The 27,066-nt window shown below is 45.1% G+C and overlaps 2 protein-coding genes across 5 annotated transcripts in view; one reads left to right on the top strand and one right to left on the bottom strand.

Moving 5' to 3' along the window:
• The window catches only part of LOC141049251 (peroxisomal N(1)-acetyl-spermine/spermidine oxidase-like), a 39,138-nt gene extending 26,867 nt beyond the window's left edge, over nt 1-12,271 (bottom strand). For 2 of the 4 annotated variants that reach the window (XM_073545486.1, XM_073545489.1), the window contains exons 1-2: nt 12,071-12,271; nt 8,034-8,109 (exon numbers count right to left, since the gene is read on the bottom strand). The gene's annotated coding sequence lies outside the window, so the exon portion shown is untranslated. Of the gene's footprint in view, nt 1-5,251; nt 5,687-8,033; nt 8,110-11,093; nt 11,234-12,070 lie in introns of those variants that run through there. The other 2 variants (XM_073545487.1, XM_073545488.1) reach the window with 2 other exon arrangements.
• Nucleotides 12,272-12,294: 23 nt separating this feature from the next.
• The window catches only part of CHPF (chondroitin polymerizing factor), a 29,996-nt gene continuing 15,224 nt past the window's right edge, over nt 12,295-27,066 (top strand). The window contains exon 1 of the mRNA XM_073545481.1: nt 12,295-12,975. Coding sequence (XP_073401582.1) covers nt 12,692-12,975 — 284 coding nt within the window. The 5' untranslated portion in view covers nt 12,295-12,691. The remainder of the gene's footprint in view (nt 12,976-27,066) is intronic.

Here is a 27,066-nt window from a genome sequence, read left to right as displayed (position 1 = left end):
AATGTGAATATCTCTTTAAGAGAGCCTCTTGTAATTCTGCTGAGAACACAACAGAACAGAAGATACAATGTTCCATCCAGTATCTCATTCACTTCTTTATAAACAGCATGTTTTCACAGTTTTTTCAAGGTCTGGATCAGCTAGACATGATGGAAAAGATGTGGGAGAGACCTTTGGGCATATGCCCTGAGTCTGGGTGCCAACAAGTCAGTCTTCCTTAGCCGTGGTACATATTTACCGAGTAGTTGACCTTTCAGCGTAGTCAGACCGCCGACATTATATGTTTAGTGCTGACATTAGAGCAGCATTATGTCAAGTATAGCGGTATTACTACATAATATATAAATGTATATAATACATCTTCACTATTATATACAGTTAGGTCCAGAAATATTTGCACAGTTACAGAATCTTCGTGATTTCAGCTCTGCAGGCCACTAATTTTTATTTAAAATGAAACACCTGAGATAATGAAATCCGAAACAACTGAAGTTGAGACTAAGGGTATGTGTACACGTTGCGGATTCGTCTGTGGATCCGCAGCGGTTTTCCAAGGGATGTACAATACCATGTTATCCTACGGAAAACAAAAACGGCTGTGCACATGCTGCGGAAAATTCCGCAGCATGTCAATTTCTTGTGCGGATTCCGCAGCGTTTAATCCGCAGGTGTAAAAACGCAGGCGAAATCCGCACTAAATCTGCGGTAAATCCGCAGTTAAAACGCAGGCATTTTGACCTACGGATTCTGCAGATTCCGGCCGGAAAAATCTGCAGACGAATCTGCAACGTGTGCACATAGCCTTACACATTGGCCGCTGCCCACTTATATCAGCAGCTGAGTTTATTCTTTCAGCCTACTGATATATACGTACCCCAATGAATCAAAATGATACAGCATTATACGGACAATATTATCATCCTAGGGACTTTCCCTTAGCATTTCAGTAATGTCTTCAGCAGATAGTCGCTGATTGGAGGGCAATAATGACATTAGCGGTCAAGGTGTTCAAGGGGTTGGACAAAAATATCCCGTGAAACGTTTAGGAATTGCAGTGATTTTTCTACAAAGGTCTTCTCACTTCAGAGGCTCAAAAGTAATTGGACAAATTAACTTTCTAACAAATAATAAAAAATGAACATAATGCTTGGTAGAGAATCCTTTGCAGCAATAACAGCCTGAAGTCTGGAAGCCATGGCCGTCACCACCATTGGTCTCCGGTGTGAGGCTTTGTTGCCTTTACTGCAGCGGACTTCAATTACGCAATCCAGAAAGATAGACAGTGTTTATTAAAATATACAAAGATTATGCAAAATGGGAACAAAACAATACAGTATATACAATTACAAGGAATAATGAAAGAAAATGACTAAACTTGATGTCATGGAAATGGTTCAGAGCTTATCGGAGGGACGTACTCTTTAGGAAAACAGACAGGTGTAACTACTGATTTTTATTAGCTCAAGGTTACGCCCTCATGCCTCCCTTTGATGAGCTCATGTGGGATGTGCTAGGTCTGTTAGAGTTTTATGAGATAACCATTTACAGGATCTATTTGCCCCTGGAGGTCCCAGGTGGTAGATATTGTCATGTTTCTTATCCCAATTTTACCTTTACATTGAGATGAGACATGGCATGGATAACATCATCCAGACGGTTATTAAGTTGGAAGGGTTAAAATAGGCTTACGGTGATGTGAGTGAATGTGTTACGTTCTTCCCTTTGCTATTATGCCGAAAATATATCTCCCCCTAAATATCTGATCAACACAAACTCCAATATTCATCAGTGACCACTGGCTCTAAAAGGTCTGTGAAAGATTATTTGATCAGAAGAAGCTCTTTGGTTTGGAAGCGTACTTCTCATCTCAGCCTTTCCCAAATCTCAGCCAAGGAGTGTTCTCCCCAGCAACTCTCCCTGCTGTAATGACCTGGTCACTGCAGGGGACCCTTATTTCAATGGGGATGAAATTGTCAACTCTCTCTCTTACTTCCCATTATCATTTTTTTTTCTCTTCCTCAGTTATAAATTAGTCCCATATGTTCAATGTGAGGGTGATATGCCCCCCTATGGATTTTAATTTTTCTCTATGACAAGTCACATCATCAATAAACACTAGTGACCCCATTGGCAGCCATGCATGCCCGCACCATCACATCGCCTCCACCATGTGTTTCAGAGGATGTGTTGAGCTTTGGATCATGAGCCGTTCCAAGCCTTCTCCATATTTTCTTCTTCCCATCATTCTGGTACAGGTTTAGTTTACCATTTCCAGAACTAGGCAGATTCTTTAGATTTTTTTTGGCAATATCTAGTCTGGCCTCTCTCTTTTTAAGGCTGATTAATGGGTTGCACCTTATGGTGAACCCTCTGTATTTGCTCTCATGAAGTCTTTTCTTTAGAATAGACTTAGATAGTTAAACACTGACTTCCTGGAGAATGTTCTTCCCTTGGGTGGATATTGTGAAGGCGTTTTTCTGCACCATGGTAAGGATTCTGCGATCATCCACCACTGTTGTCTTCCGTGGACATCCGCATGTTGTGGGTTCACAGCAACAGCTTCCAAATGCCACACCTTGAATAAGCTTCAAAATTTTGCCTGCATAATTGATGACGGATTAGTGAGGTAATAGGCCATGCAGCCCATTGAAGAGATTGTGAGATAATTGTCCAATTACCATTGGTCTCTTACAAGTTACATATTAAAGATCTGTAATTTCTAATCTCCTCAGACCACAGGACGCGGCTCCAGTAATCCATGTCCTTAGTCTGCTTGTTTTCAGCACAGTGTTTGCAGCTTTCTTGTGCATCATCTTGAGAAGAGGCTTCATTTTGGAAGGAGAGCCATGCAGACCAATGTGATGCAGTGTCTGGTCTGAGCCCTGACAGGCGGACCCCCACCCCTGTAAGCTCTGCAGCAATGTGTATGGTCTGAACACGAACAAGGCGGACCCCCACTCCTGTAACCTCTGCAGCAATGTGTATAGTCTGAGCACGTAGAGACGGACCCCTCACCACTGTAATCTCTGCAGCAATGTGTATAGTCTGAACATGGACAGGCGGACCCCCCACCACCCCTGTAACCTCTTTAGCAATGTGCATGGTCTGAGCACGGACAGGTGGACCCCCCACTCCAGTAACCTCTGCAGCAATGCTGGCAGCACTCATATGTCTATTGTGACCAGATGACCTCTGGATATGACCCTAAGCACGTGCACTCATCTTCTGTGGTCGTCATATCTTGTTACACCGCTGTATTGTTGTGAATTCACTTTCTGGCCTCCCTCTAGTTATTACTGAAGGTAGTGGAGCTGGTCAGATCGACAGAGGGGTTGCGAGTTCTCTTTCTGGGCTCCCTCTGGTGGTTACTGGAGGTAATGGAGCTAATCTGATTGACACAGGCTTGTCACCTGATAATGAGGATGACGAGTGGTGATCTGGGGTTTCAGATTGGGATTTAAGACAGCCGACTCCCTCTATCCCTGCTGGTGATTTTCTTCCTGTACCTCCTGAGGCCTGATGTCTCCAGCTCTTTCCCTTCATGTTCAGCTAAGTGGTTTATATGCTATTCTGTTTGCATTTGATCTGGTTTTGTCTATTTCTGCTTTGTGAGAGTCAGCCAGCTCCGGCTGGGGCTGTGCTGAATCACCGCCCATATGTTACTGCTTGTGCCAGTTTGTTTTTGTCCCTTATTAGATTGGCCTCTTTTTCCTCTGCTTTCAGAATATACCAGAGTGCTGATATAGTGGGGGCGAAGTCGTGCGACTTCCGTGTTTTTGTGCATCAGACGTGTTGGACTTTTTGCAGGGTTTTTTGCGTGATTGCAGACAGAGACTTTCCTTTCCTGTCTAGTCAGTGTGGGCCCCATCATTTGCTCAGTCTATTTTCCTGCCTGCGTTTGTGTTTTCATCTTGTCTCACCAACAATATGTGTTTGGGGGCTGTCTATTCCTTTGGCGTCTGCTCTGGGGCAGTTTAGATTTCCCCTTTCTTACTTTAGGCTTAATTAGCTCTCCAGCTGTGCCGAGGCTTCTAGGATCATCGTAGGTACGCTCTACGGCTACTTCTAGTTGTGTGGATAGGATCAGGGGTCTGCAATCCGCTTAGTTACCAACCTCTCTGGTTTTCTGCGGCTTAGCCTGGGCCTGCTCTCCTCCTAGGTGACCCAGTCATAACACTGTATGGTCTTGGCTCCCAGGCTGCAGATCAGCGTCAGGGTGTTGGTGATCTTCTTATAGCCCTGGCCATCTTTGTGTAGAGCAACAGTTCTCTTTTTCAGATCCTCAGGGCATTCTTTCCCATGAGGAGCCGTGTTCAACTTCAGTGACCGGTATAAGAGTGTGAGAGTAGCACCCCTGCTCCCCATTCACACCTGAGACCTTATAACACTAATGAGTCACATGATGACACCGGGGAGGGAAGATGGCTAATTTGGCCATTTTTGCTAACGGGTGTACTTTCTTTTGTTTCCAGCAGTTTAGACATTAATGAATATGTGTTGGGTTATTTAGAGGGCACCACATTTACACTGATATACAAGCCGTACAGTCTATCACAGGGTCAGATCCGCAGTGTTGTCACATGAAAAGGTAAAATAAAATATTTACAAAAATGTCAGGGGTGTACTCACTTTTGTGGTATACTGCACATGCCATGAATTTCTCTCGTGATCTCTTGACAGAATCCCAATAAGTCACAGGTCCGAACAGTCAATTTAAAGGCCCCGTCCATCTCTTTAAGCAATATTTTAATCTAAGCCTCTATAGATGCGGAGTAACTAGTAAGGCGTTAATTGTACATTAATAACAGATTTACAACCAGGGATCTTTTTTATTGCTGCTGATTATTGAAATATAACCCTGAATTTATGGCTTTGAGTTAATATTTCATGCGAGGTCAATGTATCATCTGTATTTGCCCTGTCAGCATATGTTACCAGCATGAGATTAGATACAGGACATCTAGTATCACGTGCAACAACAATCTCAGAATTGCATTCCTTCCACCCATTTTCCAACTTTTTTTGAAAAGTGAAGTCATTGACTTTCCCCATGAACTACAGTCATAAATGCCGCTGCCACAATTCCATGCCTGGCTGGCAGCATACACCCTCAGGCTCCTCTATCTTGGTGGAAACCTATGCATCCTGATTCATAAAGTACAACAATAAAGACGGACACATTGGTTGATATTATCTATTGCTCATGGCTGCCATTAGTGAATGGCACAGTAGGAAGGCATTATACACATACCTGGCAAAGGGGATATCCTGGAAGGCAGCCAAGGGCCAAAATACAGGAGGACATCAATGCCGGACACTTAGAAATGATCTGGTCTTTATCTCCCATTTCTGGTCATTGGACCAGTCTACATCAATGCAGTGGCTGAGGCTTTAATCACAGGAGGGGGTCTTCGTCCTTCCACTGAGGACCAGACATCTTGGCATCAGGTCAATGTAAGGTCTCTATAGGGAGCCTAAAGTGGCTACTGATAACGGACAAAGGCTTGCAATGGTCAGATAAAGCCTCCAGTGTGAGCTGGACACATGGACAATTGGAGGTGCCGGCATAGATCTTCTATAGTGACAGCTCCATTCACAATTTAGAAGCAAAATCTTAGAGCGTAGAGAACATCTATGCAATAGTACGGGCGAGACCAATAGTGCACGACACGTATCTGTGTGACTAGCGCCCTATACAAGCCTTATCCATTTATAATACCAGGCCACCACCCCCTCATGACTGACAGGCTTGTGAGTGGTTAATCCAATTTTTTTTTTATCCCCCAAGATAAGCGTTTGCCAAATTTACCAGGTGCCATTTATCTCTGGCCAACCTGATGTTAATGAAGCAGCCATGAAACAGGTCATATACTTGCACATACCGGTGGGACAAAAACTTGGAACAGCTGACAGCTATTGTATATGGTGCTGCGATCCTGCCAATATCGCCGAGCTTTGCCGACTTTAGTTTGTAGAGGACCTTTAGGATAATAGGGAACAGCGTTCCTACGAATGTTTTTGGTTTTTTTGCCAATTGTTGGGGTGTGTAATGGGGCCATTGATCCTGCTTACATTACATGGAGTTGGATGCAATAGTATACAGTGTTACCAATCCCATGGAATCTGAACAGTATGATAACTTGGATCAGTTCAGGTACAATGTATCAGCACTGGAGAGAGGTTTGTGCTGCTCAGAGATTTATTGTCCAGACAGGATACATTGTATTGGGTGATGACAGATTTATCAGAAACAAGATGGTTTCTATTTACCAACAGCAAGCAGGGATCTTGAAAACTATGAAAAATTAGAAAACAAAAGTTTATTGGAAAGCTGGTGAACTTTTTATAACTTTCGAAAAATGATGGGAAGTCAGTGATGTCAATATATTTTCATATAATCGATCCATTATGTGCAAATAGTGTAAATCAGTAATTAATAACCCATCAGACCTAAGCTGCATTGCTTATTAAAAACGCTCATTTCCTGATAATCTTGCTGGGTAAACGGACAGCTGATCATCCAATGAATGAGCAAAATGCTTGTTCATCAGGTGAAATGATGAGAATGCACAGCACAGAAAAATCATTGTTGTCGGCAGTGCACCATCCTGTGTAAACAGTACTCACACCGTCATTAACCATGGCAGTGTATGTGCACTGACTGATCTACTATAGATTTATAAGTCTGCATCATTTACTTTGGTATTCGTGTGTAAACATGCATTTAAACGACTGCCTATCGGTAAAAGTGATTTCCCAAAAGTTGTAAGTAAAGGGGTTGTCCATCGTCCAGAATTAGAAAAACATGGATACCTTCTGGCTTAAACAGCACCACCCCTGTCTACAGGTTGGATGTGATATTGCATCTGTGTACCATTCACTGTAATGGAGCTGAGATGCAATACCAGACTCTACCTATAGACAAGGATGGCGTTGTTTTTAGAATAAGGCAGCCATGTTTTTTCTAATCCTGGACAACCCCTTTCATGGCATAATTTTATTGTACCAATTCACTTAAGATTAGAGTTGAGCGAATATCTTCGGTTCCCCGCTTATTTGGCAAGCTACAGTGTGAACCCGACTTCCTGGATCACGCCAGCTGATCAGCTGATCGCCGCCGCAGCTGCATATGTCACGGCAGTGTCACAGTCACAGCACATGCATGGACAGCCTGTGTGTTGGGCCCTCCATGCATGTGCTGTTACACAGCCGCGACACATGCAGCTGCGGCGTCGATCAGCTGTTCCGTCGGCGCGATCCAGGAACCCGGGTTCCTGCTGTAACTTATTCGGCAAGCGCTATAGCCGAATAAGTGGGGGAACCGAAGACATTCGCTCAACTCTACTTAAGATAACTGTGGGCTGAAAGATTATTTCCCCTGACTGAGTTTTTAAGGTGAATGACCAATGTCTGATTGGTGATGGTCCAAGGTGCAGAATGAAGGGGCCATGAGTCAGCAGTGGAGGGGCGGCAACACTCCAGCAAGAGCGGTGGCCACTTCTTACTGCTGTCCGTATGGGTCGCAGGGATGGACCCCAACCAATGACACATTGGATAGGACATTGATGCATGTTTCTAAAAAAAAAAAAAATCCCTTTAAATGATAGACTTTATTATTATATCTAAGCACAATATCTGAGCTACTGTCACTAGGAGGCAGCATGTCTAATGTCCCCAGCTAGCAAACAATACATCCAGTTAGCACATCCATTGTCATAGTAGAAGTCCCCCACACTCTGGGGGTCCCTTTTGTGTCCTAATTACATTAAGAAAAGCCATGTAAAATGGTTATTCTAATTAAAGTGCAATAATCTCAATGCAAACTGAATTAACCCCGTCAATGCCAAATTTAATTCCCTGGAGACAATAATAATGCAAAATCAGTGGATGAGTAAATTTAGCAGGAAGAGCCAGACATTATCAAATGTATAAATCATGACAGACAGGACCTGCAAGTTATGGCTCCGTGCAGCATGTACAAGATGGTCATAGCATGTGAAAGCCGAGATTAGAATAAGGTAATAGATACATACCATGAGTGCATAATCCGGCAGCGCTGACAAAAACACCTTTGTCCTGTAGGGTCGGAATTTCCACTATGTTGCACACCTGGAAACACAGATGGGAAAACCAGGAAGATGCAAAGAGGGACAGTACGTCACAGTAAAGGAGCATGCACCCCTAAATTAGGCCACGTTCAGTATTTGGTCAGTATAATAGAAACACACCTTCACTTCTGCAAATCTAGTGCAAACCCAATACTTCCCAAAGCTTAAGGTTTGCTACAACTATAGCGAGTTCAGACAATCCTCTTTAACGGCCTGGGAACGTGGGCAGATACAATGTAGCAAACAATAAAGCCTCATTCATATGTTCGATCCTCGTGTACATGATCTATCCATTTTATTTGCAGATAGATCTAGTACTCAAATTCTGTGCAAAAAAAATGACACATGTTCAAGTTTCACCAACTCGCCAGTTAAAGAATAGGCAGTACTTTGAAGAAACAGAAAGAGCAGCACTCACCACTCCTTTTTAAAATGGAAAGACCTTTATTTTTCAGTGCATCGGGACATCCACATGGTACGCAGGAAGATGCAGGGTGCACGAGAGATTGTGGACTACAGCCGTTTCGCGCCCGTCAGGCGCAAATCTGACGCGAAACGGCCGCAGTCCACAATCTCTCCTGCACCTTGCATTCTCCTGCGTACCCTATGGATGTCCCGATGCACTGAAAAATAAAGGACTTTCCATTTTAAAAAGGAGTGGTGAGTGCTGCTCTGTTTCTTCAAATGACTGCCACATTATACTTGTGAGCTAGCACCACGATCTTCCTTACTTGCTTGAAAAAGCTCTAACAAAGGGAAACAGTTTTATATGTGTGGCAAGTTGTTGGCTGGTGCCCCAGCTCTCAGGTTTAATTAAATAATAGGGTCTGCGTTTCCTACGGATCTACTGTATTACATCCGCCTGCTGCCAGTTTCAAACACAGACATGTGAATTCAGGCTTTGGGGCTGAGTTTTGCTGCCAATATACTTAGCTCAGAGGATTTGCAGAAAGTTGCATTCGCAATTTGCCTTCTAAACTGGATGCGACTTTAATAGTAACTCTAAACACATGTCCACAAGGATGGGAAGGCCACAGATATTTCATGCAAAATACAGTACCATGCATTCATCCACATGCTGGAGAATTTGCATGACTAACAACCAGCGCTGATCATTTTTTAAGGATACATTCGCAGAATGGAAAAATCTGGTGCACATCTGAAGAAAGATACTGATGAAACATGCAGCTTTTTCAGCAAATTCACCACCATTTTCACTCCACTACATTTAGGCCACATTCACATGTTCAGTATTTTTATATCACTATTTAGAAGCCAAGACCAGGAGAGGAACAATGAGAGGAAAAGTAGAATAGAAACACGTCACCACTTTTACATTTATCACCCACTTCTGGTTTTGGCTTCCAAATACTGATGTAAAATAATGACCAAATAATGAATGTGGCCTTAGATGGGTGGCATTGTCCCTGAAAAAAACAAATACATCAAAAAAATCGTATGCTGAAAATTTAGACATCTACCCTCTACTTGTCAGTTTTCAAGTGGAGCAATTTCCCCTCAAAAGGATGAAACTGGTTCAAACATCATCCTCATAGCGGGTACTAAATGCTGTTGCATACTTTGCCACACTTAAAATCCACTACTTGCACAATCCCTTATAAGTTGACTTCCACAAGCCCAGTATATTAAAGGGAATCTGTCACCCCTTTTTTCGAATATCAGCTGCCGGCACCGCCATCAGGGGCTTATCTACAGCATTACAGAATGCTGTAGATAAACCCCCGATGTAACCTGAAAGAGAAGAAAAAAAAGAGTTAGATTATACTCATCCAGGGGCGGACCGGTCCGGTTTGGGTCCGGAGGGAGTCGCGGTCCGGTCTGGCGCCTCCCATCTTGCAGCTTATGACGTCCTCTTCATTCCTGCCCGTCGCGGCTCCGGCGCACTGCTCTACCCTGTTGAGGGCAGAGCAGAATACTGCAGTGCGCAGGCGTAGGACCTCTCCCAGCGCCCGCTCACTGCAGAACTCTGCGCAGGAGCCACGACAGGAAGGAAAGAAGAGGACGGCATCGTATGAAGATGGGAGGTGCCGGAGCGGACGGCGACACCCATCGGACCGGATGTCAGGGTGAGTATAATCTAACTCTTTTTTCTTATCTTTCAGGTTACATCGGGGGCTTATCTACAGCATTACAGAATGCATTACAGAATGCAGTAGAGAAGCCCCTGATGGTGGTGCTGGCAGCTCATATTCGAAAAAATAGGTGACAGATTCCCTTTAAAAATGTTATTCTCACCTCCTGCACTGGCGCTGTTCCAGCAATGTTGATGCCAGATTTCCTGGCTCTCCAATGACATTGTTATGACAAGAGGGCTGCAGCCTATCAATGGCCACTGATGGTCTGCAGCAGTCACACTTGGTGCCAGAGCTTCAGCCAGTCAGCGCTCACACTTTTATTTTATATAGGGACTTCCGTTTGGTCACTATTTTTTAATAGGACGGGCTTTAGGTGCTTGATCAATGGTTTAGTGATATTTACCACAGGAGGACATATTTTATGGCTTTATTGAGTGGGCTGATATGAGGCATACCCACGATTAGCTCATTTACTAAGCGATATTAACCACTAGGGCAGCTTGTGAGTTTTCATAAGTTAACCCCTTGTATGCTGATAACTTGCAAATACTACAAGTCTATTTGCGATATCTCAACAATTATACTATATGCCTATATTTGCTTGCGCCTCTACATTCATAGCGTATTAATCTTCTATCTTGATTTGTGGTTATTAATGCGCCTTACACGTTGATTCATGATTGTATCTACATCACCATGGGATAGGGATATATTTTGCGGGCCTTTCTTGCAGGATCCTATTGTGTAGGGCCTATTAGGGCACTATGGCTCCAGCCTTTGGGGAGTGGGGGCGCTAGTTGTGTATTTTAGGGTGCCAACCTCAGTGGTAAGGCAGGGCTTTTCATGGACAGAACTGGCGCCAGGAAACTGTCGGGATCCCTCACATTACCTCTTTCACCTGAAGGACCGATGTTCTTGGGTGTGAGACACCATATGTCTCTAATTGATTGCTCCGTCGAGAAGAATAACACAGACATACGCTGTATAGTACAACTCGGGAAGCCTGCTGAGACGCCTCTGGCTTATCAGTTAGGTTTCCATTCTTTATAGCAAAGAAGTTAAACATTTACAGACATGCGTAGTATAAAACAATTTCACAACTGGTTTCAACAAGACAGAGGAAGCCACGTAGGCTGAAAAACAGGAATTCATCTGTTATCTGGTTTTAGTTCTCAAGGGAACAGGAGAGATGAGTCTAAACAAGAAAATACAACATAGACAGAACTCAATTTAACTCCTTCAGTTCCTATCAGTCATTTTCCTGCTGTCCCTTACTTTGATTTTGAATTTGTGTTGGAACTCCAGGGAGTTTCCCTAGTGTGGCCTTTTACTGTCATTGTCGTTTCTTACTTTTTTTTTTTTTTTTTAATATACTCAATAAAGAATATGTTTCGAAAGTGCGTTTTTTTTTTTGGTTTATGGACTCATAAAAACGGATGGTGTGCGACTCGTTACAAGTTGGAGATTGGATGGAGCCGCTGTACCATCACAGCACACGTCTGCAGCTTCTCGCTGTTACACCATTATTTTAGAAACATGAATAAAAGACAAACTGCAGCCAAGTCGCCCCCTCCCTGCACTGTGGTCTGAGCTGCAGAGTGGGACCTATGGAAGGATTTAGGACGATGGTGTAAACTCCTGGATCATCAGTGCCCAGAACAGGTGATGTGATCTGACGGCACAAAGTCAGCCCGAGACATGGAACGCTGCAATTTCTGATAAATAAATAAATAAATAGGAAAGTCCTCCCTGCCCCGGTGCTGAGCTTCGCTCCTGATCCGCTCCTGCTGGAGATTCGAATTTCGAACGTTCCAATCCCTGATACAATGTATCAATATCAACATGTGGCTGTACCGGCCAACCTACCTTGCTGTTTCACACCACGCCCACCACTAGGTACACAGACGATAAGTCACACAGGTTTCTGCCTCTACCCACGCCCTCCTATCTCCTCAACCAATCACATTACAGTATCCGTTTCTCTGCGCTTCCGGTATTTGCGTTCCAAGCCTCTCTATGAGGGACGAGGTGATGACGTAAACCAGGGTCGGAGTGACGACGGCGGGAAGGGGCGGCGCTGAGAAGGTGACACGTAAGGGGGCTGCTGGGAGCTGCGAGGAGAGGAGGAGGAAGAGGAGTGAATGAGGGCTGCGGAGGAGGGGGAGACATGAGCTGGGAGAAGGAGCCTTTCTGCGGGCGAACCGCGCTGTGAGGAGACCTCCCCTGACAGTGACTGGACCCAGCGCCCTCCTCCCCAGTATCCCCATATCTGGGGTCTCCTCACCCTCCTGGATACTGTGTATACTCTGCGCCCTTACTATATTTACCCCTCTGTGCCCGCTTAGCATCTTGCCCTCTAAATCACTTCCCAGCCTCCCCTCCCCCACCATCCTGAGGACCATCTTGGAGCTGCCCTGGGCTCACATTCCCATACTCCAGCTTCTGCCCCTTCGGTGCCGCTGGACTTTTCCTGGCACCCAGGTGGCAATGAGACTATCCATGGTCCTCTCCCTGCTTCGGCCCGTCGGCCCCGTGGTCATCGGCATCTCTCTGGGCTTCACACTCAGTTTGCTTAGTGTCACCTGGGTGGAAGAACCTTGTGGAAGCGGCCTGAGGCTCCCTGGAGGACTGACAGACTCCATGCATGATGTGAGCGTCGTAAGGAAGCCCAACTCCTTCCCAGCTGGCCTGGAGAATAATGAGAACTTCGAACCCAAAATCATCCCGTACACTCCACCTGATCCCGAAAAACTGCAGAAGAAACCCGTCCGGTGAGTAGCGCTCGGTCTCCGCCTCTGGCCCGGAGGGCTTGTGTAATCGGTGCAATTACTCCCAGGACATTCTTCACTGTCTCGGAGTCTTTTGTAACTTTCTACATAAGGAAAGTCAAATTGTCTGTAATAGCCTTGAAATTGATGGTGGGAGATGACTCACGCTGCGCCATGTTATTAGGCTCCGGGAACTGACTGGCCATGTGCTGGGGCCAATGCCAGACCCATTATCTGATTAGAAAGCTCAAGAAGATGAAAGTTTTCTTGTCTTCTGGTTTTCTACACGTGTGACGGTCTCTTTCCACCCTGGTCGGGTGGACGGAGCTTTTAAATCTGTCTTCATCTTCTTTTGCTTTGAGACCCTTCATTATTTTTAATCCTATTTCTTAGTCTTGTAGCTGTAGCCGGTAGATGACCAGTTAGATCTTATTGGGATGATTGGTCCCACCAGTAAAGATGTGTCCAAAAGGTTTTGACAATTTCCTCCAGTCATGATCGAGTTTGAATAACTATTTTGAGTGACATTGGAGTTGTCTCTCCAGGTAATTGTAGTCTTTACAGAGCTCGTCCAGGACTGACTTATTGCAATATTTGTAGGATAGGTCTTCAATATGACACCAGGGCGAACCCACTGGGCAGCTGAAAACTTCTTTGGCAGGGTCTGGATAAGAAGTGGTGTGCAGGGTGAAACAGCAGCTGCATACAATGTTTAGTGGCCACTTGCCATCATTGGGGAAGGGTGGGCTAGGAGTCAGACCTCCAATGATGTCATATTGTAAATTATACGTGGGGGTAGGTGTCAGACCCCCCACTGATTATATATTTGGGGGGGGCTAGGAGTCAGACCCCCAATGATGACATATTGTGAATTATATACAGGGTTAGGTGTCAGACCCCCGCTGATATATTAATGATTAATACATCAGCAATATGCCAGGACAATCCCTTTAATGCCTAGGGAGCCCCGTAGATTGGATACAACTTCTATATATGGAGGTGCTGGGTGAAAATTAGTTACTTTGTATCTACGGTAAGAACCTGTTGTAGTTTTATCCCTCCCCTTTAAAGGCTAAATTCAGACGTGTGGACTAAGATGTACGGACCAACTTGGGGGTCTTTTGTCTCGAACTCGACTGCCTGATATATACTTATGAGGTTGTCGAGTTCGGTTATAGAAACGTGGCCCGTCCGAGCTCCGCAGTCTGTAGTCGAACCATGATATACAGTATAGATGTCTGGGTTGGACTTAAGAGTACTTATGTGCTGAAGGCATCAATCACGTGCAGGCCTGGGGTCTTGGTCTGCTTGGGGTATAGGGTTGTCTGATAGGTTCTTTAAAGACTATTTGCGCAGAAACTAGGGTTGAACTTTAAGGTCAAACTCATTAAATATATAGGTTTGACCTTTTTGACCAGACCCAGGAACAGTATCTACTTTCCTGAGTGTTTGTAATTTTCCGCTGTGTACAGTGTAAACACTCTGCTTCCTGTGAATAATGTATGTGAACCCCCAGTGAACAAAAGCAGTCACTGATCCTGTCCGGTCAGTTATTCACATCATATGGAGAGTTTCTCTCTAATCTAAAAGTAAATCTGCATTTAACAAATCGGTTATCTGCTTCTGGGAAATCTAAGTAACCAAAGGAATAGCTGCCAGGTAAAATGGCTTCTCGAGAAAACATCAGATGCCCCCTAGGTTTGTATCTCCAAACCTGCTGAAATCATGAAGGACCTCATAGATGAATATTTGGTGGGGACCTAGATCCTGAAAGGAGCTCAATTTTCAGATCCGGTCTGCAGTGTTATGTTTACAAAGTAGGAAGTTATCTACTATCCATAGGATGGGGGGAACACGTGCTGAGACCCCCAGCGATCCTGACGCAGTTATACGCGCTGCCATTTAGGCTAAGTTCACACTAGGCGTTGTTTTTTTTTCTTGCAGCTAAACCTGATCGCTTGGCAGGAAAGAAGCTGCAGGAAAAAAGCATGTTTTCCTTGCGTTTTTTTGCTGCAGTTTTGGCATCCTAGATTTGTCTCTTGTGCATGCTGATAAAGTTTAGCATTGGGAAAAAGTCCTGTTCTATAGAATCGGATTTTGGCACAAAAAAACGCAGCAAAAATGATACCGGTGTTTTTGGTGCATTTTTTTCAGTGTTTTTTTTTTTCACCACCCATTCATTTCAATGGGTGAAAAACGCTTAAAGATGTGACATGCTCCATTGCGCATAAAATCATGCAAAGCACAAAATCCTGATGACAAAAAACTAAGCTGTGTCATGAAATTTCTGATATCTCATAGCCTTTGCTGGTATTGTAAAATGCAGCTGAAAATTTGCTTTAAAAAACACACAAAAATGCTACAAAAATTTCCTAGTGTGAACGTAGCCTGTCTGTGGTCCTGCTGGAGAAAGCTGAATGCAGCTACGGAACCCCGGTCTCAGGATCTCTTCAGGTTCCAGAAATCCGACCCCCAGCGACTAGCAAATTATCACTGATGTAGAGGAAAACTTTCTATTATGGGAATAACTCTTTAAAGGGAATCTGTCACCCCATTTTTGGCCTATGAGATGCGGCAACCGCCATCAGGGGCTTATCTACAGCATTCTGTAATGCTGTAGATAAGGCCCCCTGATGTAACCTGAAAGATAAGAAAAACGAGTTAGATTATACTCACCCGGGGGGCGGTCCGCTGGGTGTCGCGGTCCGGCAACTCCCATCTTCTAGCGATGACGTCCTCCTTCTTACTTCTGCCACGGCTCCAGCGCAGGCGTACTTTATCTGCCCTGTTGAGGGCAGAGTAAAGTACTGCAGTGCGCAGGCGCTGGAAAAGTTCAGAGAAGCCCTGCGCCTGTGCACTGCAGTACTTTACTCTGCCCTCAACAGGGCAGATAAAGTACGCCTGCGCCGGAGCCACGGCAGAAGTAAGAAGGACGACGTCATCGCTAGAAGATGGGAGGCGCTGGACTGGACCGCGACACCCACCATGATGGTCTGAGTGCAGTCCAATTTTCATGGATTGACAGAATGGAGAAGATTGTGAAGCATTTTTTTTTTTTTTTTCCATGTACGAGAAAAATGGGTGACAACTCTTCTCAAACTCGTCGATTTTTCTTGCATATCAGCCGTGTGAACGAGCCCTAACTTTGCAACTTTTATCATCTTTTTTCTGAGCTTCTCTCAGCTGGTTTGTGACCATCTAAGTTGACTGCAGGAAAATAAAATAAAAAACCTGTAAAAGCCAAAAGGTACAAAATGATTAATGAAGCCCAATTGCAGAATTGATATTTTAACTTTCAACCCTCTTAAGCCGTCTATATAGCTATAAGGTAAAATAAACTTCAGTAAAATGTTACCTTGATATCAGTGATCCGATGTTTTTATTCCAAAGAAAGCGGTGTTTTTCTTAATATCTTAAGATCTGTGGGCCGGACATAGACCTCCCCAAGAATCTGCCTCCAGAGCTTATTGTAAATGATAGAGGCATTACCAGCGTGAGACATGTAGTGACTGACAGTCTGCTCTCCTGATACACAGGTCTCACACTGTTAACACCACCTTTCATTTAATAAGCGCTGGAGGCAGATTCTCTGGGAAATCTATTCCCGGCCCATAGATCTTAGCAGTCCATTTGCATATAAGAACAGTGAGGATTTCTCTGCACTAAGACATCAGATCGCAGATATCAAGTTATCCTTTTATTCAACTTTCTATGTGCATGTATACGGCTTAGGAGGGTTTATCCTACCGAGATTCCCTTTTAAGTATTCTGTAGGCTCTCCTCTGCTGTTCTCGTATGCAGCAGAGTTCTTGCTTCCTTCAGTATCTACCCAACTTTCCCAGATTTCTGAACGGCTGCTTGAATAGCGGTGTACTACACAGTATCAGGTGAGAGGTTCAGCCTGTGGCATGTGCTATACTATACAATACTTTATTGGTAGCCACATTGGTTGTCACCCAGCTTTCCTCGACAAAGATGCAACAAAAAGAAGACTGCTCAGAGATGTGACTGTGACTCTGGCTTTCCTAGAGATGGGGAGGGACGCGGCGCTGTGGCATGGCGGCACTATAATGTCTTCCTCCGCTGTCACTCTCCCTTTCAGCGCCTCTGACATTGACATTTTTAGAACTTCAGCCATTGTGGATAGTTTCCGTGTTACTGTTTACATTAACTGTTTACATTTACTGTTTTACATTAACAAATGAATGCTGCAGCCAGGATCATATTCCTCACCAATCATTACACCGATGCCTCTGCCTTGTGCCAGTCATTACACTGGCTACCCATCCACTCAAGAATTCAGTATAAACTTATTACCCTCACCCACAAAGCCCTCCATGGCTCAGCACCACCCTACATCTCCTCCCTTGTTTCAGTATACCACACTACCCGCGCCCTCCGTTCTGCTGATGACCTGAGGTTAGCATCCTCAATAATCAGAACCTCCCCCTCCCGTCTCCAAGACTTTACACGTGCTGCGCCAATTCTTTGGAATGCACTTCCCAGGTCAATACGATTAGTCCCCAATCCCCACAATTTTAAGTGTGCCCTGAAAACTCATTTATTCAGACTGGCCTATCGCCTCAACACATTAACCTAATCTATCCCTGTGTGGCACAGCCAAAAGTTTTTACCATAACCAGGTTCCCGCATCATGTTCCCACATGCTTTATGCATCCATTAGCCCTCTGTGTCTGTACTGTTACACACTTAACATTATGGCTGGTCCATACAATCAGGTCAATTGTTACCACCCACCTTTCGTGTCTCCCTTTTTCCCTCATAGACTGTAAGCTTGCGAGCAGGGCCCTCATTCCTCTTGGTATCTGTTTTGATCTATGTGATTGTTATGCTGTAATGTCTATTGTCTGGACAAATCCCCTCCGAAATGTAAAGTGCTGCGGAATATGTCGGCGCTATAGAAATAAAATTTATTATTATTAACTCTTTCCATGCTCACATGAGATTACAGGGAGCTATAAAGTGAGGGTGGGCAGATGTAGTATTAGTAAATGGGAACACCGTGTCTGTCGTCAGGGGCCTAATTTACACAAACTTCTGCTACAATGAAGATGTTTCCTATTAGCTTTAATGACTTCCTGCTGGCGGTTTCCTTACTTTACAGTAGGGTCCCGTCTAAACTGCAACATTTCTTAGAACCTCTCTACCTACAGCAGCAAAGGAACCACATAGGTCCAAGTCCTGATCTGGGAGGTCTTAAAGGGGTATTCCCACCTCAAAGTAAACACGTACACCATTTTCCTATAATTAGAGGGGGTCTAACTTCCAAGAAAAACTTACACCACCCCCCCCCCACCCTGAAACAGAGAGCCGATGGGCAGCCCCTGCATTAGTGGAACTGCTGCATCTGCTTCACGGATTCTCTGCACAGCTGTGTGGAAGAAGTGCAGCTGGTCCGTATTCATAGAATCGTAGAGTTGGAAGGGACCTCCTGGGCCATCTGGTCCAACCCCCTGCTCAAAGCAGGATTCGCTAAATCATCCCAGTTAGATGTCTGTCCAGCCTCTGTTTGAAGACTTCCATTGAAGGAGAACTCACCACTTCTCGTGGCAGCCTGTTCCACTCATTGATCACTCTAACTGTCAAAAAGTTTTTTCTAATATCTAATCTGTGTCTCCTCCCATTCAGCTTCATCCCATTGCTTCTAGTCTTTCCTTGTGCAAATGAGAATAAAGTTGATCCTTCTACAATGTGACAGCCCTTTAGATATTTGTAGACAGCTATTAAGTCTCCTCTCAGTCTTCTCTTTTGCAAACTAAACATTCCCAAATCCTGCAACCTTTCCTCATAAGACAGGGTTTGCAGACCGGTCACCATTCTGGTCGCTCTTTTCTGAACTTGCTCCAGTTTGTTGATGTCTTTTTTAAAATGTGGTGCCCAAAATTGGACACAATATTCCAGATGAGGTCTGACCAAAGAGGAGTAGAGAGAAATAATTACTTCACGTGATCTAGACTGTATGCTTCTGTTAATACATCCTAGAATTGCATTTGCCTTTTTTGCTGCTGCATCACACTGTTGACTCATATTCAGTCTGTGATCTATTAGTATACCCAAGTCTTTTTCACATGTGCTGTCACTTAGCCCTATTCCTCCCATTCTATATATGCTTTTTTCATTTTTATTGCCCCAGATGTAGTACTTTGCATTTCTCCCTGTTAAAAACCATTCTATTAGTTGCTGCCCACTTCTCCAGTTTATTTAAATCTTTTTGAATCCTCTCTCTCTCTTCTCTAGTATTAGCTATCCCTCCTAGCTTTGTGTCATCAGCAAATTTAATCAGTTTACCCTCAATTCCTTCATCTAAATCGTTGATAAAGATGTTGAACTATACAGGGCCCAGGACAGAGCCCTGTGGTACCCCACTTGAGACATTCTTCCAACTGGATGTGCAGCCATTTCGACCACTCTTTGGGTCCGATCACTAAGCCAGTTATGAATCCACCTAACAGTTGCCTTGTCCATTCCATACTTAGTCATTTTTTCAATAAGGATTGTATGAGAGACTTTGTCAAATGCTTTGCTGAAGTCAAGATATACTATATCTACAGCATTTCCTTGATCCACCCAATCAGTAATACCATCATAGAAGGAAATTAAATTAGTCTGAAATTAGTCATTCGTCACTGTTCGGATTGATTGGGGTCTAGGGTCCTATGTTCACAAGTAGCAAGTTGTCCCCTATCCTTATGATAGGAGAAAAATGGCTGATCATTGGGGTCTGGCCATTGAGACCTCCAATGATCGCGAGAGCAGGGCTCCTCACTGCCAGTTATTTTCCATGAGACTGCGTTCTTCAACAGTTGGGAGCCTGCAGATCCCCAATCTCTAGATTAAAGGTACTGTCACACTTAGCGATGTACCAGCGATCCCGACCAGCGATATGACGCGGTCAGGATCGCTGGTGCATCGCTAAGTGGTCGCTAGTGAGCTGCCACATAGGCAGATCTCACCAGCGACATCGCTGGGGACGGGGATCGCTACTTACCTGTCACACCAGGCGATCCTGCGTCCTCCCGCCTGGCTCCACGCGTCGCTCGTCGTCACAGCAGGAAGCACCGCAGGAAGCAGACGACGAGAAACAGTCCTGGACGTTCTCGCGCGATCAGCGATAACCAGCGGGGGAGCCGGTCGCTGGTAAGTATCAGACACAGAGATATCGCTAGCAATATCGCTATAACGTCACTAGTTATAGCGATATTGCTATCGATATCTCTTAGTGTGACATGCCCTTAAGACACCAACAATCTCAAAATGTTGGTATATTGTGGTGCTGTACCTTCACATTCTAAAGTCAGAATATACCGTTAATCCTTGAAGAATGAAAACTTCTGCAACTTCCTAAAGATTTGTATTTAGATAACAATTGGTTGGTCAGACTGGATGCAACTGTAACAAACCTTCAGCTGTGATAAGCATTCTGTAAGGACATGATTTTAGATGTATAAAGGCTGCTCTTATTCACTGACCGGAAGGAAAGCTCTTAAAGGTTGTAAGGAAATGAAACCAACTTGTATCAGAAAGTTGAAGAACTTCATTAGTGGAAGAGGATTGAACTCGGATTTGCAATACATGGCAGCAGATTAAGCAAAAATCTAGTTGGCCCTTTAAGAATACAGACTGTGTATTTACGGGCCTAATTGAAACCGGTTTATCTAGAAACTGTCAGCAAGCAGGCAAACCAATCCAACCTGGCCTCTTAATACTGGTCTGTGGGGAGTTGAGTCTGGGAATCGGACACAGGTCGTAGATGCCATAGTGATGGGTACAGGGACCATTAGGGGAAGCTCTCGCCCCGTACTTGTCTGTTCCCATTGTACAGGCAGCCTTATCCCTTGGCGTTGACCTTGACTCTCACTTCTGGGGGTCGGGTTCACAGTCTGCAGATTATGGGTTACATATGGAGGGCTGATCATTAGTAATGGCCGCTCAGTCATCTGTTACCAGCAGCTAGTCAGGAGCTTACGTCTAAGTGAGAACACATGTCCGAGCGATTACCAGGTAATTCCAGGAATCCGTCCTGCTGCCACCGGGGAACCATGGGGGGCAATGTGCTCAATCAAAATCCATTTCTCTGACTTTATTATTGGCTGCGGCTGATGGCGGTGGTCTGCATTTATCGACGCTCGTATAATGACACGTTCTGCAACTTCTTAATACTTTGTCTATTTTTCACTATTCTCAAGCACTCTTTTTGTTGTCGGTGAATGATTTGCATCCAGAGGCTGAAAACCTTTCCAGATATAGGGCTGCGCTCACTGGCCCATTCGGACACTTAGTTTAGTGATACAATAGGGTCCCACTTATGGGGTCCGCTTTTTGCCTCTGATTCTGTTTTGCAGCGAATCACTTTATTCAATTTGACTGCTCCTAATGTGAACAGAGCCGAATACTTTTCACAGCTGAGCGTTTGCAACTTTTGTATTCGGTCTATTTGAAATATTTGGAATCTGATACATTTGTGGCAAAGATTCCAGTTCCCTGTGATTGTCGATGACCTTGCTGCTTCGCTACAGGTTTCCTACGATCTTACTGTGAAGTCGTACCTGCACTGACTGATACATTGTTGCAGTTTTCAGGACATAAGATCATTTTGGAATCCTTGGTGTTTGTTCTCATTCACTGACAGCAAGCAGAACTTGAATCCATTTCTTAGAAATCTGCCTCCACCTGAACCCTTGTGACTGCTGCTGCTCCTTAGATTTGCTGTCAGTCGCTGGTAATTATGTGATAAAGCGGAGCTGGACTTTCCCCTGTACAAGGTGCCGCTCCCCCTTTGAGTTCACCGCCTGGCACTTATCGGGTCACTTAATAGCCTCCTCGCTGTTCCCACTTCATAGGGGGCTCCAGCAGCCCTTGCTAAACCCATTGTATCTGACCACCGCTGTTCGCTCTGTAATGTCACTTTCTTTTACCTCCAGGATTAACCTGGCATTGCCCTCATCTCTGAATTCTCAGCCCCCTGTTAGCGGGCTGCCCCTGCCAGTCTGTGCACAGGGAACAAAAGGTGAAATGCAGAGAACTCCTGATGGCTGCAGCAACGTTAACCCCAAACCTCCTGGATCTGTCTGCTTCACTGCATCCTGGGAGATGTCGGGCGATATCTGATTTGACATTATCTTCATGTCTCGTGCATTATGGGGCCGGTAGTTGGGGGTCCAGTGGACCCTGCTCTAGCTAAGCGTGGGCATCTGATTGGGACTTTGTGACAAGATCAGTCTCAAGTCTCCTTTCATGTCTGCACAGGCTTTGCTTGATGCTGCTCTGGTGGTGACTGGAGTTTAAGATACAATGTAGCCAAGAGCCATAGTACGTTCTTCAGCTTGCAGTACAATCCAAGGTGGATTTTTGAGAACAAGGTTTGTTTCCCAGCAGCGCCCCTGCAGGACAAATGAGGCGTTACATTATTTCATTGTAATTGTGCCCATTGACACTCCGGAGATGAAGAACCTTCATCGATTTTTGGTTTTGTGGTCTGTGAACCTCAGACCATAAACCGCATAAATAGTGATGATTGCTGGGGCCATATCTAAGCCGCCAGATATCCTATCGTGCTGGATAAAAGGCCTTCCGATATTTCCCATGTCGGCATAGATCTGTATGGTTATAAAGTTACAGCCCTGCCAGTCGCTGGTGTCAGTCTATACTGTTATTCTGGAATTGTAGGATGGAAGGTGATAACTGTGTAAATGGTGGATTGGTCCTGTCCTGTGTTCTCTGTAAGAACAGCCTGCTGAGCTGCTCGTGGCTCCGGCTGACACTGCGCAGCAGGCAGCACGCTGCTGACTGACCACTTGCAGATGTAGCTGAGCTGAGTTTCCACATAGTTTCACATGGTTGAAGCTGCCTGTGGCTTCCTATCTGCTGAAACATCATGTTGTGGAGGTGCCATCCTCTGCCTTCCGGTGCCATCCTCTGCCTTCCGGTGCCATCCTCTGCCTTCCGGTGCCATCCTCTGCCCTCCCAGTGAGACTTTGCTGAATGGGTGATAAGCAATCTTGAGATCTCTCACAATCTGTACTGAGCCCAACCTGCTGCCAGGACTGATAAGCTTAAAGGGATATTGCCACTATATTTTCCTGGCATACACTAGTAATCGACTTAACTCTCCGGAAACTGTAGATTTGACTTCTGGGAAATCTGCCAGATCTTGAAAGTTAGGGCCCATTGTGCAACACACGGCCCCATCCCTGTGCAGGGCATGATGACGTGCGGGGAAAGGTCAGGTGTCAGTGAGTTTGGGGGAAGGCGTCACTGCTCTTGGCTAATGTCTCTAAGAATCGTGATGGAAACCTGCGCTTCGACCCCTAACAAAGAGTGGCAGCATAAATAAGTCATATGCCATCACTTACTAAGGTGACGGAACGTCTTTTTAAATGGAATTTGTCAGTAGATATTTGCTATGTAATCCGAAAGCAGCATGATGTAGGGGCTGAGACCCTGATTCCAGTGATGTCACTTACTGGACTGAGTGTTGCTGTTTCAACAAAATCAGTGTTCTGCCAGCAGTAGTTTGTCACTACAGGACTAATGACTGGTGTCTCCTAGTCAACTGCTGTGACCACACACCTCCACCACTGATTGGCAGCTTTCTGTCAATGTACAGTGACTTCTCCAGCAGAATAGTGAGTGCAGCTCTGGAGGCTAATACAGGATGTAACTCAGGATCAGTAATGTAATGTATGTACACAGTGACTGCACCAGCAGAATAGTGACTGCAGCTCTGGAGTATAATACAGGATGTAACTCAGGATCAGTAATGTAATGTATGTACACAGTGACTGCACCAGCAGAATAGTGAGTGCAGCTCTGGGGTATATTACAGAATGTAACTCAGGATCAATAATGTAATGTATGTACACAGTGACTGCACCAGCAGAATAGTGACTGCAGCTCTGGAGTTGTTAGGAGTCAGATTTCTGCGGTTACTATACAGGAATCCAGACCCTCACATTCTGCAGTCTCCTGCTGTTTATCTACTGCAGAGGAGAATGCAGAAGAGATTGCCTTGCAGCAAATCTCTCTCCTGAGGCTAAGTCCTTCATTCAATCATCTGAGCATGCTCATGGAACGATCTCCCATTGGAGATCGGGAGTCATGTGCTCAGGTCCTGCTCCAGATCTCATTGGTCCATCTCGGAGATCTGGAGGCTTCCGGAAGGTCCCGTCTGCTATAAAAAGCACGCATGGCCGTTCCGCCATGCGCTAGTATAGTCATACTTGCTGCTGTGTGAATGTTGATGGATGCATGATCTGGTGAATGACTGACTCATTTGAAACCCCTTCCCTCTGATAATACGCGTGTGTGAGGGATTATTACCAGTACCAGTGCGCTATTGCTCCATAGGCACAGCTTCTAGCGTCCGACATTGCGCTTGCGCCATAGCGGTGTTGTTGAGTGGCAGTATCCACGCCGCGCTGCAGTAGCAGCCCACTTGAGCGTTCGCGGCTGCGATGCTATACTCTGTCACTAACGGTAGGTCTAGAAGGACTTAGTACCGCCATCTTGGGCTACTCCTGTGACCGTTTTTATGTATTCTACCTGAAGCCTGTGACACAAACAGGTTCAGTGTTTTGTATCTTTTGTTGCGGCTCCTCTGTGTGTGAACAGAGCCCGTCCTGCACACTCCGGGTGACGTTTAACCCGTGTGCATAATCACCATATTGTCTCTGCCACCATCTAGCAGCGGTTATATCACCTACTGCACGGTGGACGCCGAGCGGCGAACGCACTTTATTATTTTTATTTCGTGCGTTCCGCCGTTCCTAACAGGAGTATAATACAGGATGTAACTCCGGATCAGTAATGTATGTACACAGTGACTGCACCAGCAGAATAGTGAGTGCAGCTCTGGAGTATAACACAGGATGTAACTCAGGATCAGTAATGTAATGTATGTACACAGTGACAACACCAGCAGAATAGTGAGTGCAGCTCTGGGGTATAATACAGGATGTAACTCAGGATCAGTAATGTAATGTATGTACACAGTGACTGCACCAGCAGAATAGTGAGTGCAGCTCTGGAGTATAATACTGGAGGTAACTCAGGATCAGTAATGTAATGTATGTACACAGTGACTGCACCAGCAGAATAGTGAGTGCAGCTCTGGGGTATAATACAGGATGTAACTCAGGATCAGTAATGTAATGTATGTACACAGTGTCTGCACCAGCAGAATAGTGAGTGCAGCTCTGGAGTATAATACTGGAGGTAACTCAGGATCAGTAATGTAATGTATGTACACAGTGACTGCACCAGCAGAATAGTGAGTGCAGCTCTGGAGTATAATACTGGAGGTAACTCAGGATCAGTAATGTAATGTATGTACACAGTGACTGCACCAGCAGAATAGTGAGTGCAGCTCTGGGGTATAATACAGGATGTAACTCAGGATCAGTAATGTAATGTATGTACACAGTGTCTGCACCAGCAGAATAGTGAGTGCAGCTCTGGAGTATAATACTGGAGGTAACTCAGGATCAGTAATGTAATGTGGACAGTGGCACAGATTAACCCTTTCCCGTACGTATTTCTCCCATTAACACTTGAGGATATCACTGTGCAGCGGTTCCCCCATCGGTCGGCTGCACATTTTCTGGTTTTCCGGCAGATGCTTTGTGTTTCGCCTGCAGCTAATTGGAACAATAAACTATTAACCTGAAGATCAAAGACGGTGATTGTTCTCGAACCCTCGGTCTTCACATCTTGTTCAGATTTATGATAGAAATTTTCTCTTTTCAGAGTAAGAAAGTTCTTCACAAGACGCTCATGCACTTAGTGTACATGTCAGGGAGACTCTGAGCGGTGCATGGAAGCCTGCGCTTATCGCTTTACAGAAGTATTAATATAGCAGGAAAGATGGCCTCCAACATGTGGCTGCTCAGCTGCTGCAAAACTACAACTCCCAGCATGCCTCGCAGCGGCAGATTGCTCTGGATATAAAGCTGGATGAATGATGCCCTTCGTTATAATGTCAGCACTAATCATTCCTGGCTCCTAACTGGCGAACCTATAAAATATCAGCCATGTTTTCCTACGTCTGTACAATCCCTTTAACGTGCGCACAGATGTAACGTAGCGCTGGCTGACGGCTGCTGCCCCATTATTGTGCCCAAATATATGGAGGGATAAGAGTCCAACAGATAAGACGACGGACACTTATCCTAAATATCAGCCTTCTCCTCCATCCTCATATCACGCGGCAGATGTAACTATTGCTCCCTGTTATCAGCCGTATCCCTGCTCTTCGGTGGGACGGTTTCTCCGGTGTTGGGTCGTGACTGGCTACTACTATAACGCTAATGTGCATTAATCCGTTGTTGGCTTTGGTTTCGCCGGCCCTTTAATTTCGCCCGTCGGCGCAGATCCAGATGTGTCGTGGTTATAATCTCTGCATGATCTGCACCGTCCTATTGTTGTGATGCCGCGGCGGCGATCATCGGCGCGGGCCAGATCCCTTTTGTCAGATGTGACCTTCTCGTACGTCGCCGTGAGCGGTTTTTGGTCTATAAATAACTGTGCAGCTGTGCCACGTAGTGAACGGTGGGCGAGCGCGGAGCCCACACCGGGCCGGTTATTAACACTGGTGGAGAGGAGCGTTCTCCGAGGCTGAGGGTTTGCATCAAGCATCTCCAGCCAGGGACCTTCCTGCTGTAGCAGAACTACAAGTCTCAGCAAACCCTGACAGCCGCAGGTTATCGGGGGCATGCTGGAGGTTGTGGTATTGCAGCATCAAGAGATTCTCTGGCTTACAAGACTCTGTCATTTTACTTTATATCTTCTTTCATAAATATTGGGCAATTGCTTAAATTGCATTCCCTTAAAACAGAGATGACCGAATCTCCGCAGACTCCTGATGAATGAGCAATCCGCAGCCAGCACCGGCTTTCCTAGGACCAGACCTTTATGGGTCCCGACAGCAGCCATTTTCACCAGATATTTGCTGAGATATTTTTTTCCCATCTCCACATTGGAGAAATTGCAATTTAAGCGATTGCCTGAATTTATGAAAGTAGATAAAAGCGAATCTATTCTATACTGGGTAATGGGGACGTTATACCTGAAGCTGGA

Source organism: Dendrobates tinctorius, unplaced genomic scaffold (genome assembly GCF_039654945.1).
Source record: "Dendrobates tinctorius isolate UK_male_01 unplaced genomic scaffold, ASM3965494v1 ptg000143l, whole genome shotgun sequence".
NCBI classification, from domain to species: Eukaryota; Metazoa; Chordata; class Amphibia; order Anura; family Dendrobatidae; genus Dendrobates; species Dendrobates tinctorius.
Note: the sequence above shows the minus strand (reverse complement) of the source record. Positions and strands in the feature narration are given on the sequence as shown.